General features: G+C 45.2%; 1 protein-coding gene across 2 annotated transcripts; it reads left to right on the top strand.

Annotated features, from left to right (window-relative positions):
- Positions 1-382: 382 nt before the first annotated feature.
- On the top strand, positions 383-5,146 carry HCAR1 (hydroxycarboxylic acid receptor 1). Of its 2 annotated transcripts, none has more exons than XM_069557754.1 (2): positions 383-513; positions 860-5,146. In XM_069557754.1, exon 2 carries the CDS (start codon positions 1,246-1,248, stop codon positions 2,251-2,253), a length of 1,008 nt encoding a protein of 335 aa, XP_069413855.1. In that variant the 5' UTR covers positions 383-513; positions 860-1,245; the 3' UTR covers positions 2,254-5,146. The 2 variants fall into 2 exon arrangements, 1 of the variants encoding a protein (XP_069413855.1); XR_011249938.1 differs by lacking the exon at positions 383-513 and having other exon boundaries at positions 535-2,482; positions 2,760-5,146.
- The last annotated feature ends 7,768 nt before the right edge of the window (positions 5,147-12,914 follow it).

Genomic DNA, 12,914 nt, shown 5'->3' on the forward strand with positions numbered 1-12,914 from the left:
GGCCAAAGGACAGGAAAGTTTATGAAACCACCTGCCAAAGCAGGAGACCCAGATTCAACCCCTGGGTTGGGAAGATCCCCTAGAGGAGGGCATGGCAACCTACTCCAGTATTCTTGCCTGGAGAAATCCCACAGACGGAGGAGCCTGGTGGGCTACAGTAAATGGGGTTGCAAACAGTTGGATGTGACTGAAGCGACTTAGCACATACAGCTCTTGGGAGCAGACTGATTTTACCCATGACCGTTTTGGAGATAAACTCCTTGACCAACTGCCGCCACCCATGGGCTGAACACAAAATTAAAATGAAAAACATACAGACCGTGGCACTCCACTCTTTTGAGCAGGCGGATTTGAGAAACTCAGAGCCAAATCCTCTTTTGCTGACAGCAGAGGGAGAACCCAGCTCCCAGAGAGGCTGTTTCATGAAGAGGGACATGAGAAGTGGCTTCAGATTCATTTCACGGCCTCAGTGGTGGAGCAGCTGGTCACTGGGTCCAAGGAAGGATGCCCAGGGTAGGAGGTGCCAGTGAAGGAGGGGAAGGGCGACTCACTTCAGAGAACTTTTCAAACAGCCAAACAAATGCTATTTTAGGGATTTTTTTTCCCCTCCATAGATCCTTCTGATTTTGAAGTGCTGTATTTTTGGGTCTGGGCGCAGGAAGTGGCCCTGAGGAGCGGCAGAGCTAAGCTTCCCCTCTCTGGCACCGCCTGGGAGAGCCCCCACGGGATGAGGGTGAGGTTGGGGCAGTCAGGCAAAGGTTAGGGAGGAGAGACCCAGAACAGCTCCAGGAAATATTTGTGTTTCTCCACTGGGGAGGGAGGAAAAACAAGCTTTTTTTTTTTCGTGCCTTCTGTGTAGCTTCGCTTAATCCTCCAGCTTGGAGAGACTCTGAAGAGAGGCTGGAAAGAAAATTTCATTCTGGGGCAAGTCCCAACAACTCCTCTCCGGCATGAATTTCCTCGGACCAGCCAGCTGCCTCCCAGAAATGACAACTTGGTGAAGTCACCTGTGTTTCCAGGCCCTGGGGTGCTACAGGCTTCAGCTCTTGGGCCAGGAGGTGGGGGTGGGGGTTGGAGATGGACCGCTTGTGATCCAGCCTCCACTGCAGAGTTGCATTTCCTGGCTGAAGTTTCTGTTCTCCGGGTGGTGCCTGCATCCATGCACACGTGCGGTACCTGCCTCCCACGGTAAGGAAGTTGGAAACGGCACGGCCCAGCACACGGAGCACTGGTCCTCTGTCCACCATGGCCAACAGGTCGTGCTGCCTCATCCAGGGGTACCACATGCCCGAGGTGATGCCGTCGCTGCTAATCCTCGCCTTTGTGCTTGGCATCCTGGGCAACGGCATTGCCCTCTGTGGTTTCTGCTTTCACATGAAGACCTGGAAGCCAAGCACTATTTACCTGTTCAACTTGGCCATAGCCGACTTCCTTCTGATGATCTGCCTGCCCTTTCGGACAGACTACTACCTCAGACAGAGGCAATGGGCATTTGAGGATATTCCTTGTCGGATGGCACTCTTCATGCTGGCCATGAACAGGGCCGGGAGCATTGTCTTCCTCACAGTGGTGGCTGTGGACCGGTATTTTAAAGTGGTCCATCCCCACCATATGGTGAACACCATCTCCAACTGGACTGCGGTTGGCATCGTCTGTGCCCTTTGGACCTTGGTCATCTTGGGGACTCTGTATCTTCTGATGGAGAACCATCTGTGTGTGCAAGAGAAAGTCATAGCTTGTGAGAGCTTCATCATGGTGTCAGCCAATGGCTGGCATGATGTCATGTTCCAGCTGGAGTTCTTTCTGCCCCTTGGCATTATCTTGTTCTGCTCCTTCAAGATCATTTGGAGCCTCAAGCAGAGGCAGCATCTGGCCAGGCAGAGTCGGATGAAGAAGCCTATTCGTTTCATCATGATGGTGGCGGTGGTGTTTATTGCCTGCTACCTGCCCAGCGCATTGGCCAGACTCTATTTTCTCTGGACGGTGCCCTCCAGCGCCTGCAATCCATCTGTCCATATGGCCCTCCATGTCACCCTCAGCTTCACCTACATAAACAGCATGCTGGACCCCCTGGTATATTATTTTTCAAGTCCCTCATTCCCCAAATTCTACACCAAGCTCAAAATCTGCAGTTTGAGACCTAGGTATCCGGGATGCTTCAAGAGGCCAGAGGGGATGCCCACTTCCAACCTTTGTTGCGAGAGTTGCATCAGTGTGGCAAATAGCTTCCAAAGTCAGTCTGAAGTGCAGTGAGATCTCTAAATGTGACGGATGGCACCAGGACAGACAGACGGACAAAATCAAGGAGGATGGATTGGTGACTTAGAAATACTCCATGCTAAAAAAAAAAAAAAAAAAGAAATACTCCATGCTGAGGGGTGGGGAGCCTTGAAAATGCCATTCTTTCTTAGCTGTACACTCCTCACTCTGTTGGATACGAAATTCGGATCACTATGCCTTTTTGGAAGGTTCCACTTGAGAAGTGAGTCAGTTGCATTTATATAATTTGATTCTAATGACAGAGGCGTGTGTGTGTGTGTGTGTGTGTGTATGTGTGTGTGTGTGTGTGTGTGCTGGGAAGAGCTTGGCCCCTGAGAAATTTTAAACGGCTCAGGTGATATGTACTGATGTTTAAATCTGTCATTCTGTCATGTTCTCTCCCTGGGGGAGTCAGCGAATTTAATGACCCATCCTCTGACCTTAAATCCTCACTTTTCTTGGAAAATAGAAACTGGGGTAAGTCAATATTTTTATTTCAGGCAGAGGGAGGCTCGTTAGAGTGGGATGTCTTGACCCCGAAGATTTTCATCTTCCCAGGGTCCCTCTACTTTTCTGACTTCTCAGGAGCCCAAGAAGAATGACAGCAAAAACAACATGCTGCCAGCTTTTCGGAGCTGCACGTTTTTCTGCAAGTATTTGCATTTCAAAGAAGGTACCGAAGGATATGTTTTCCTGTCCTGATTTTTCCAGTGGAAGCTGAGCACTTGAAAAAGTCCTCTTAGCCTTTGGGTAGTGCTAAGTCCAGCGAAATTGCTTTGGCTGCTTGTAATGCGACTATGAGTTTAAATTATTCAATCATTCGTTTTCTGCGTGTTTCCTGAATTAATATTCTGTGCCAGGTACTGTGCTAGTGTCCCTTTGACCCGGAGGGTCCTTAGTCAACTTGTGTGTTTTGGGGGAGGGGGCAGACAGAGAAGTTAGTGACCTTCACCCTTATGATAACTATAGCTTCTAGACCTGTTCTCTACAAACACCGCTGTTTTCCTTTTATTGTAGGATTCTATACAAACACCAAAGGGTGGAAAAGGCAGTAGGCCTTGTGTACATGAATTTCCAAATATGCCCATGGGGTCCTCAGAATGAGATGATTGTATGAACTGACATGCTGCTTCTGCCCTGGATTAGGGGGAGAGATGCCAAGCCGGAATCAGCCGAAATTTATGTTCTCAAGTCATAAAGCAGTGAAAGCATTCTTGGCTCCTCTCTTCACACGCTCTCAAATTCCCAGGGGATTCTCTCCACTTAAAACCTTTGTATGCATGCTAAGTCGCTTCAGTCATGTCCGACTCTTTATGACCCTATGGACTGTAGCTCACCTGGCTTCTCTGTCCATGGGGATTCTCCAGGTAAGAATACTGGAGTGGGCTACCATGCCCTCCTCCAGGAGACCTTCCTGACCCAGGGATCGCACCTGTACCTCCTGTGGCTTGTGCATTGCAGGCAGATTCTTTGCCGTTGGGGAAGCCCATTAAGACCCTCAATCTGCAACTAATACCAATGTTGCATTCTTTGGCCTCAAAACACCCATCTAGGCTGTCCCTGGCCTTCCCAGGTGGTGCAGAGGTAAAGGATCTGCCTGCAATGCAAGAGACCCAGATTCCATCCTTGGGTCATGAAGACCTTGGAGAAGGAAATGGCAACCCACTCCAGTATTGTTGCTTGGGAAATCCCATGGACAGAAGCCTGGCGGGCTATGGTCCATGGGGTCACAAAGAGTTGGACACGACTAAGTATCCACATATGTATATATATTGTTCCTATTAACTCATTTTTAAAGGGCACTGCACAGCCCAGGGAGAAGGCAACGGCACCCCACTCCAGTGTTCTTGCCTGGAGAATCCCAGGGATGGCAGAGCCTGGTGGGCTGCCGTCTATGGGGTCGCACAGAGTCGGACACGACTGAAGTGACTTAGCCACAGCAGCAGCAGCACAGCCCAGAGATGGAAAACATGGGTTGTACAAACTAAATCAAATCTAAGTTACTAGATGTGTGATCTGGGGGCAGATTTTATTTAACCACGTTTAGCTTTAATTTCCTCATCTGTCAAACAGGGGTAGCAATAACATTGACATCAGAAGGTCTTTGGGGGACTCCGTTGGTGGCTTAGTGGTACTGGTAAAGAATCTGCCTGCCAATGCAGGGCACACAGTTTCGATCCCTGATCTGGGAAGATCCTACGTGCCGTGGAGCAACTAAGCCTGCACACCGCAACTACTGAGCCCAGGCGCTGCAACTACTGAGGCCTGTGTGCCTGGAGCCTGTGCTTCACAACAAGAGAAGCCACTGCAATGAGAAGCCTGTGCACCACAAGGAAGAGTAGCCTCTGCTCGCTGCAACTAGACAAACCCTGTGCAAAGCAACGAAGACCCAGCACGGACAAATAAAAAACGATTAAAAAGGAAACAAGAAGGTTGTTGGGTGAATTCACTGAATATAAGATCCTGAAGCGCAGGTACTTTGTTTACTCTTAAATCCTTAGAGTCTAGAAGTGTGAATGCACACAGTAGGTGCTCAGTAAATTGAATGAATGAGTAAGTGTATGTAAAGCATTAAATGCATTGCCTGGCAGTAATGCTCAATGTTCTGATGTATTATGTTAACACATTTTACACATAAAGAAACTGAGGCACAGAAGCCATTTCCCCTGGCGTTCAGAGCCCTTAAGTAGCTATTCTGCTGTCACTATGTCAGCTCCCCTGCTTCCAGGGGAAAAGTGAAAGCAAGGATTCTTACCAGCTTCAAAGAACTCTAGACAGAAATCTGTGAAAAACCCGCACTTCCGCTTTAAACTCTATTCTTAGTTCACTCTTTCCTGGGCTGCCCTCCTTGTTGCTCCATCTTAATAAAAACAGATTCCAAAAGAAAGCCTGTATCCTGTGTGTCATCCTATGTCAAAAGAGTCATGAGACTTTACCCTCCAAGAGAAAAAAAGTCCAAAAAATCCAGGAGCTCATGGTAGGCTGAAAGTGTTAGTCACTCAGTTGTGTTTGTCCATCTCTTTCAGACCCCATGGACTGTAGACCACCAGGCTTCTCTGTCCGTGAGATTTTTCCAGGCAAGAATACAGGAGTGGATAGCCCTTCCCTTCTCCAGGGGATCTTTCTGACCCAGGGATAGAACCTGGGTCTCCTGCATTGCAGGCAGATTCTTTCCCATCTGAGCCACCAGGGAAGCCCCGGTAGGCTGAGGTTCTCATTAAAAAAACAGCAAGAACAAACCAAAAGAAAGATCCAGACCCCAGCCACAGTCTTGATTCTGATTTTGCTTCTTTCAAATTCATAGAATGTGGTGAAACATAAATGTTACCAAGAAGCCTTCAGAAATTGTAAGGAAGTGATGTATAGCTTTGTTGATGAAACTTCGTTTAAACTACCTGGAATAGGGAACTGTCATTGATGTAGAAGAAAATGTTGTCTCCTCTGACTCAGGGTCTTTCAGGAAAAGTGATGTAAAAGTGAGAAGGGATAGTAGACCATTATTGTTCACAAATTCTATGGAAAAAAATAAGAGGTACCTTTTATTGGTGCTGATTGTGAAAATAGATTCTGGACTACTCTCAGAATGGGTTTCCTTACCCTTTCTTACAACTGACATGGTTAAGATGGTGTCTGAGGTCACCAGAGTGCAGGGGCTGCTTGGGTGGGATTAGAACTCAGAGGTGGGAGGTGGACACGTTGTGATGCACACACTCAGCTTGCTGCCTCCTGGGCCTTCTAATTCATAGTTTTCCAATATGACGCAAGACCCCACCATCTCAGTGAGTCCATAAATGGCTTCGGGCTTAGCTATCCCATTGAAAGACCAGTGCAAAGAGAAAATGCAAGGGCCCTCATTCAAAAAGCATAAAGTATTTCAAGATAGTGACAGCAGGGCATAAACTAAACACAGAACCCTTCTGAACTCATCCATGAAGCTGGAGCCCTACATTTTCAAAACTAATTAATTGATTGATTGATTTTTGGCAGTGTACTGGCTTCGTAGTTGGCACACAGGCTTAGTAGATATGGGTGGGATCTTCCCGGACTGGGGATCAAATCCATGTCCTCTGCATTGGAGGTGGATTTTTAACCACTGGACCACCAGGGAAGTCTGCTCCTGCTGCTAAGTCACTTCAGTCGTGTACGACCCCATAGATGGCAGCCCACCAGGCTCCTCTGTCCCTGGGGTTCTCCAGGCAAGAATACTGGAGTGGGTTGCCATTTCCTTCTCCAAGGGAAGTCTGGGGCCCTACATTTCATATAGACAGAGTTTGTGATGGAGCAGCATAAACAGATGGGCTTAGAGATGGGCTTACTCTGTATTCAGCTTCCAGTGATGATATGGTTTCATTCATTCATTCCCTCTTTCAAGGAACATTCGTTAGGTACCAGCTCTGTACCAGGCACAGTGAAAACCCAAGCGAAAAACATAGCCCTCACCCCGTGGGTTCCAATGTAGAAACCAAGGAAAAACTAAATTTACCATTCAGGGTAACTGCAGTGAAAGTGGGAAATCTGGGGTTCTACAGGAGAAGCCAGGGGCCCTTAAGCCTGGTTGAGGGAACTGCAGGAAGGTCAATGGGACTAGAATGGAAAGTCGAGGCTGGGTCACAACAGCCTGGTAAGAGGGGAAGCTGTGAGATCCACCTGGGTGAGGAGGGTCTGCTCACAATCTGTCCTGACAGAAGACTCATGAATAGACTTGCAGATCCCTTTCCTTTTAGACAAGAATTCAATGTATTTCATTACAGAAGCATGTTATGTTTTCATTCAGAAATCAAGGAACACACAGATATGTAAAGTAAGAAGTAAAGATCTTCCTTTCTTTCCTCTTAATCTGATTTCTAGAGGTCGTGACTTTTAACATTTGGATACATACACACTTGCACAAAGGTAATGAATCTTTCATTGTTAAAACAAGATAGAAAGATAGAGTCTTGCAAGCTATTTTATCATGGACCGTTTCCTACGTCAGTGCGTGCATGCTCAGTCGTGCCTGACTCTGTGACCCTATGGACTGGAGCCTGCCAGGTTCCTCTGTCCTTGGGATTTCCCAGGCAAGAATAATGGAGTGGGTTGCCATGCCCTTCTCCAGGGGATCGTCCCAACCTAGGGTGCCATGCCCTCCTCCAGGGAATCTTCCTGACTCAGGGATGGAACCCAGGTTTCCTGCATCTTCTGCACTGGCAGGCAGGTTCTTTACCACTGAGCCTCCTGGGAAGCCCTTCCTAAGTCAGAATAGAGATCAATTTCCTTTTTGAAATTATCTTATTGTGTAAATGAGCCACATGTAGTTTATTCAACTAACAGACATTTATTTCTAGTTTTCCTCTATTGTCAGGATGCTATGGTAAACACACTGAATGATTTATCTTTGGGTTGTGTCAAAGACTTTGGAAGATAGATTTTTAGACATGGAATTGCAGTCAAAGGCACACTGGGTGAGGTCGAGTGCACAGTGGCTGAGAGGAGAACCCTTGGAGTTACATCTCATGCGTTCCAATTCTATCGCCTTTTTTTACTAGCTGTGTGACCTTGAGAAAATTACTGAACTTCTCACTGCTTTATTTTCCTTGTCTGTAAAAGAATAGTACCTATGCATACTACCTATCTCTTAAACTGTTCTGAGCACTAAATTAGTTTAACTGTATAAAGCCCCTACAATAGTAACCAACATTCAGTTCAGTTCAGTTGCTCAGTCTTGTCTTGACTCTGTGACCCCATGGACTGCAGCATTCCAGGCCTCCCTGTCCATCACCAGGTCCTGGAGCTTGCTCAAACTCATGTGCATTGAGTCGGTGATACCATCCAATCATCTCATCCTCTGTTGTCCCCTTCTCCTCCCGCCCTCAATCTTTCCCAATATCAGGGTCTTTTCAAATGAGTCAGTTCTTTGCATGAGGTGGCCAAAGTATTGGAGTTTCAGCTTCAGCATCAGTCCTTCCAATGAATATTGAGGGCTGATTTCCTTTAGGATGGACTGGTTGGATCTCCTTGCAGTCCAAGGGACTCTCAAGAGTCTTCTCCAACACCACAGTTCAAAAGCATCAATTCTTCGGTGTTCAGCTTTCTTTATAGTCCAACTCTCACATCCATACATGATTACTGGAAAAACCATAGCTTCAGCTAGATGGTCCTTTGTTGGCAAAGGAATGTCTCTGCTTTTTAATATGTTATCTAGGTTGGTCGTAAATTTCCTTCCAAGGAGCAAGCATCTTTTAACTTCATGGCTGCAGTCACCATCTGCAGTGATTTTGGAGCCCCAAAAAATAAAGTCTGACACTGTTTCCACTGTTTCCCCATCTATTTGCCATGAAGTGATGGGACCAGATGCCATGATCTTCGTTTCCTGAATGTTGAGTTTTAAGCCAACTTTTTCACTCTCCTCTTTCACTTTCATCAAGAGGCTCTTTAGTTCTTCTTCACTTTCTGCCACAAGGGTGGTGTCATCTGCATATCTGAGGTTACTGATATTTCTCCTGGAAATCTTGATTCTAGCTTGTGCTTCATCCAGCCTGGCATTTAGCATAATGTACTCTGCATATAAGTTAAATTAGCAGGGTGACAGTATACAGCCTTGACGTTCTTCTTTCCTGATTTGGAAGCAGTCTGTTGTTCCATGTCCAGTTTTAACTGTTGCTTCCTGACCTGCATATGGATTCCTCAAAAGGTAGGTCAGGTGGTCTGGTATTCCCATCTCTTTCAGAATTTCCCACAGTTTCTTGTGATCCACACAGTCAAAGGCTTTGGCATAGTCAAGAAACCAGAAGTAGATATTTTTCTGGAACTCTCTTGTTTTTTCGATGATCCCACAGATGTTTGCAATTTGATATCTGGTTCCTCTGCCTTTTCTAAAACCAGCTTGAACATCTGGGAATTTACAGTTCATGTACTGTTGAAGCCTGGCTTGGAGAATTTTGAGCATTTTTTGACTAGCGTGTGAGATGAGTGTTATCATGTGGTAGTATGAGAATTCTTTGGCATTGCCTTTCTTTGGGATTAGAATGAAAACTGACCTTTTCTAATCCTGTGGCCACTGCTGAGTTTTCCCAATTTGCTGGCATCTTGAGTGCAGCACTTTCACAGCATCATCTTTTCCGATTTGAAATAGTTCAGCTAGAATTCCATCACCTCCACTAGCTTTGTTCGTAGTGATGCTTCCTAAGGCCCACTTGACATTCCAGGATGTCTGGCTCTAGGTGAGTGATCACATCATTGTGATTATCTGGGTCATGAAGATCTTTTTTGTACAGTTCTTCTGTGTATTCTTGCCACCTCTTCTTAATATATCTTCTGCTTCTGTTAGGTGCAATGGCACCCCACTCCAGTACTCTTGCCTGGAAAATCCCATGGACGGAGGAGCCTGGTGGGCTGCAGTCCATGGGGTCATTAAGAGTCGGACACAACTGAGCAACTTCACTCTCACTTTCACTTTCTGTATATTCTTGCTACCTCTTCTTAATATATCTTCTGCTTCTGTTAGGTCCACACCATTTCTGTCCTTTATTGAGCCCATCTTTGCATGAAATGTTGCCTTGGTATCTCTAATTTTCTTGAAGAGATCTCTAGTCTTTCCCATTCTATTGTTTACCTCTATTTCTTTGCACTGATCACTGAGGAAGGCTTTCTTATCTCTCCTTGCTATTCTTTGGAACTCTGCATTCAGATGGGTATATCTTTCCTTTTCTCCTTTGCATTTTGCTTCTCTTCTTTTCTCAGCTATTTGTCAGGCCTCCTCGGACAACCATTTTGCCTTTGCATTTCTTTTTCTTGGGGATGGTCTTGATTCCTGTCTCCCATATAATATCACAACCCTCTGTCCATAGCTCCTTAGGCACTCTATCAGATCTAATCCCTTGAATCTATTTGTCACTTCCACTGTATAATCGTAAGGGATTTGATTTAGGTCATACCTGAATGCTCTAGCGGTTTTCCCTACTTTCTTCAATTTGAGTGAATTTGGCAATAAGGAGTCCATGACCTGAGCCACAGTCAGCTCCTGGTCTTGTTTTTGTTGACCTTATAGAGCTTCTCCATCTTTGGCTGCAAAGAATATAATCAATCTGATTTTGGTGTCGACCATCTGGTGATGTCCATGTGTAGAGTCTTCTCTTGTGTTGTTGGAAGAGGGTGTTTGCTATGACCAGTGTGTTCCCTTGGCAAAACTCTATTGGTCTTTGCCCTGCTTCATTCTGTATTCCAAGGCCAAATTGGCCTGTTACCCCAGGTGTTTCTTGACTTCCTACTTTTGCATTCCAGTCCCCTATAATGAAAAGGGCATCTTTTTTTGGGGTGTTAGTTCTAGAAGATCTTATAGGTCTTCATAGAACCATTCAACTTCAGCTTCTTCAGCATTACTGGTTGGGGCATAGACTTGGGTTACTGTGATATTGAATGGTTTGCCTTGGAAACGAACAGAGATCATTCTGTTGTTTTTGAGAATGCATCCAAGTACTGCATTTTAGACTTTTTTGTTGACTATGATGGCTACTCCATTTCTTATAAGGGATTCTTGCCCACAGTAGTAGATATAATGGTCATCTGAGTTAAATTCACCCGTTCCAGTCCATTTTAGTTCACTGATTCCTAGAATGCTGATGTTCACTCTTGCCATCTCCTGTTTGACCACTTTCAATTTACCTCGATTCATGGACCTAACATTCCAGGTTCCTATGCAATATTGCTCTTTCCAGCATTGAACTTTACTTCTATCACCAGTCACATCCACAACTGGGTGTTGTTTTTGCTTTGCCTCTGTCTCTTCATTCTTTCTGGAGTTATTTCTCCACTGATCTCCAGTAGCATATTGGGCACCTACCAACCTGGGGAGTTCATCTTTCCGTGTTCTATCTTTTTGGCTTTTCATACTGTTCACGGGGTTCTCAAGGCAAAAGTACTGAAGTGGTTTGCCATTCCCTTCTCCAGTGGACCACGTTTTGTCAGAACTCTCCACCGTGACCCGTCAGTCTTGGGTGGCCCTACACAGCATGGCTCATAGTTTCATTGAGATAGACAAGGCTGTGGTCCACACTGGTGATCACATTGGTTGGTTTTCTGTGATTGTGGTTTTCAGTCTGTCTGCCCTCTGATGGAGAAGGATAGAGGCTTATGGAAGCTTCCTGATGGGAGAGACTGACTGAGAGGGAAACTGGGTCTTGTTCTGAAGGGCGGGGCCGTGCTCAGTACCTCTTTAATCCAATTTTCTGTTGATGGGTGGAGTGACCAACATGGAGTAGCTCTATTTCTTTTTTTAAATCACTATTATTATTTTACTTTCTGACCATGCTCTACAGTAGTGCCCTGACCAGGGATCAATCCCACGCCCCCTGCATTAGAAATGTGAAGTCCTAACCGCTGGATCACCAGAGAAGTCCCTGGAGCAGCTCTACTTCTATTCATCCTTATTATTATATTGTATTAGCTCTTATTAAAACCTTGATAAATACCACCAAATTACTTAACAAAAAGGCTGAACCAACTTAGACTCCCCCGATAGTGTATGAAAAAGCCTTCTTCCACGCTCTCGCCAATGGGCTCTTGTTTGGTTTGTTTAACAAGCATTTTGTTTTTCTTCTTTTTTGTAAAAACCAAACAAAAACTTTCACTTCTTTAAAGTGATAAAGTCTGGCTTAGCAGTTTTGTTTGTGTGTGTGTTTGATGTACCTAGAAAGGCTCTGCCTAAGCCACAGTCATGTTGAATTACCCTTAGGATTTCTTAAAAGAGTTTTATATCTTATGTTGAGGTTTATAATCCATTTTGAGTTCATTTCTGTGTCCAGTTCAAGGAAAGGACCCAACTTCATTCATTTGTCTATTTAGTCATCCAGTAGAAATGGCAACCCATTCCAGTGTTCTTGCCTGGAGAATCCCAGGGATGGGGGAGCCTGGTGGGCTGCCATCTATGTGGTTGCACAGAGTCGGACGCGACTGAAGCGACTTAGCAGCAGCAGCAGCAGCACTTATTGAACAGATGATTTTTTCTCCCATGGATTTGTCTTAGCACTCTTGTTGAAAATCAGCCGACCGTACGACTTCCTTGGTGGTCCAGTGGCTAATGCAGAGGGCCTGGGTTCATTTCCTGGTCAGGGGACTAGATCCCACATGCAGCAACCAAGAGTTCAGGCATCACAACTAAAGTTTCCACACGCCGCAGTGAAGATAGAAAATTCCAAGTACCACAACTAAGGTTCAGCACAGCCAAATAAATAAATAGATAATAAAAAAAAAAAAAAGATGAAGAAAATCATCTGACCATAAATGCAAGAGTTTATTTTTGAACTCTCAATAATCTTGCTCTATTGATCTATACATCTATTCTTATGCCAGAATCACACTGTCTTGATTATTATAGATTTGCAGTCAAGTTTTTAATTGCAAAATGTGAGTCCTCCAACTTTGTTCTTCTTTTTCAAGATTATTTGGTTATTCTGGTTTGCCCTCAGACTTTTTAAGTTAAATTTAACACTGTGTTTCAAAACTCTGAAATACCCTTCTCCTTCCTTTTAATGTCTCTGCTAGTCAGTATTGCCAGCTTCCTCTGCCCACTAACTTTCGATTTCTCCGACTTTATCCTCTTCATGGGAGGTCCAAATGTCTCTCCTTTCCCAAATGTCCCAACTCAATGTCATTTATTACCTACAGAGTCCAGGTCCCCC

This window comes from Ovis canadensis, chromosome 17, assembly GCF_042477335.2.
Source record: "Ovis canadensis isolate MfBH-ARS-UI-01 breed Bighorn chromosome 17, ARS-UI_OviCan_v2, whole genome shotgun sequence".
NCBI classification, from domain to species: domain Eukaryota; kingdom Metazoa; phylum Chordata; class Mammalia; order Artiodactyla; family Bovidae; genus Ovis; species Ovis canadensis.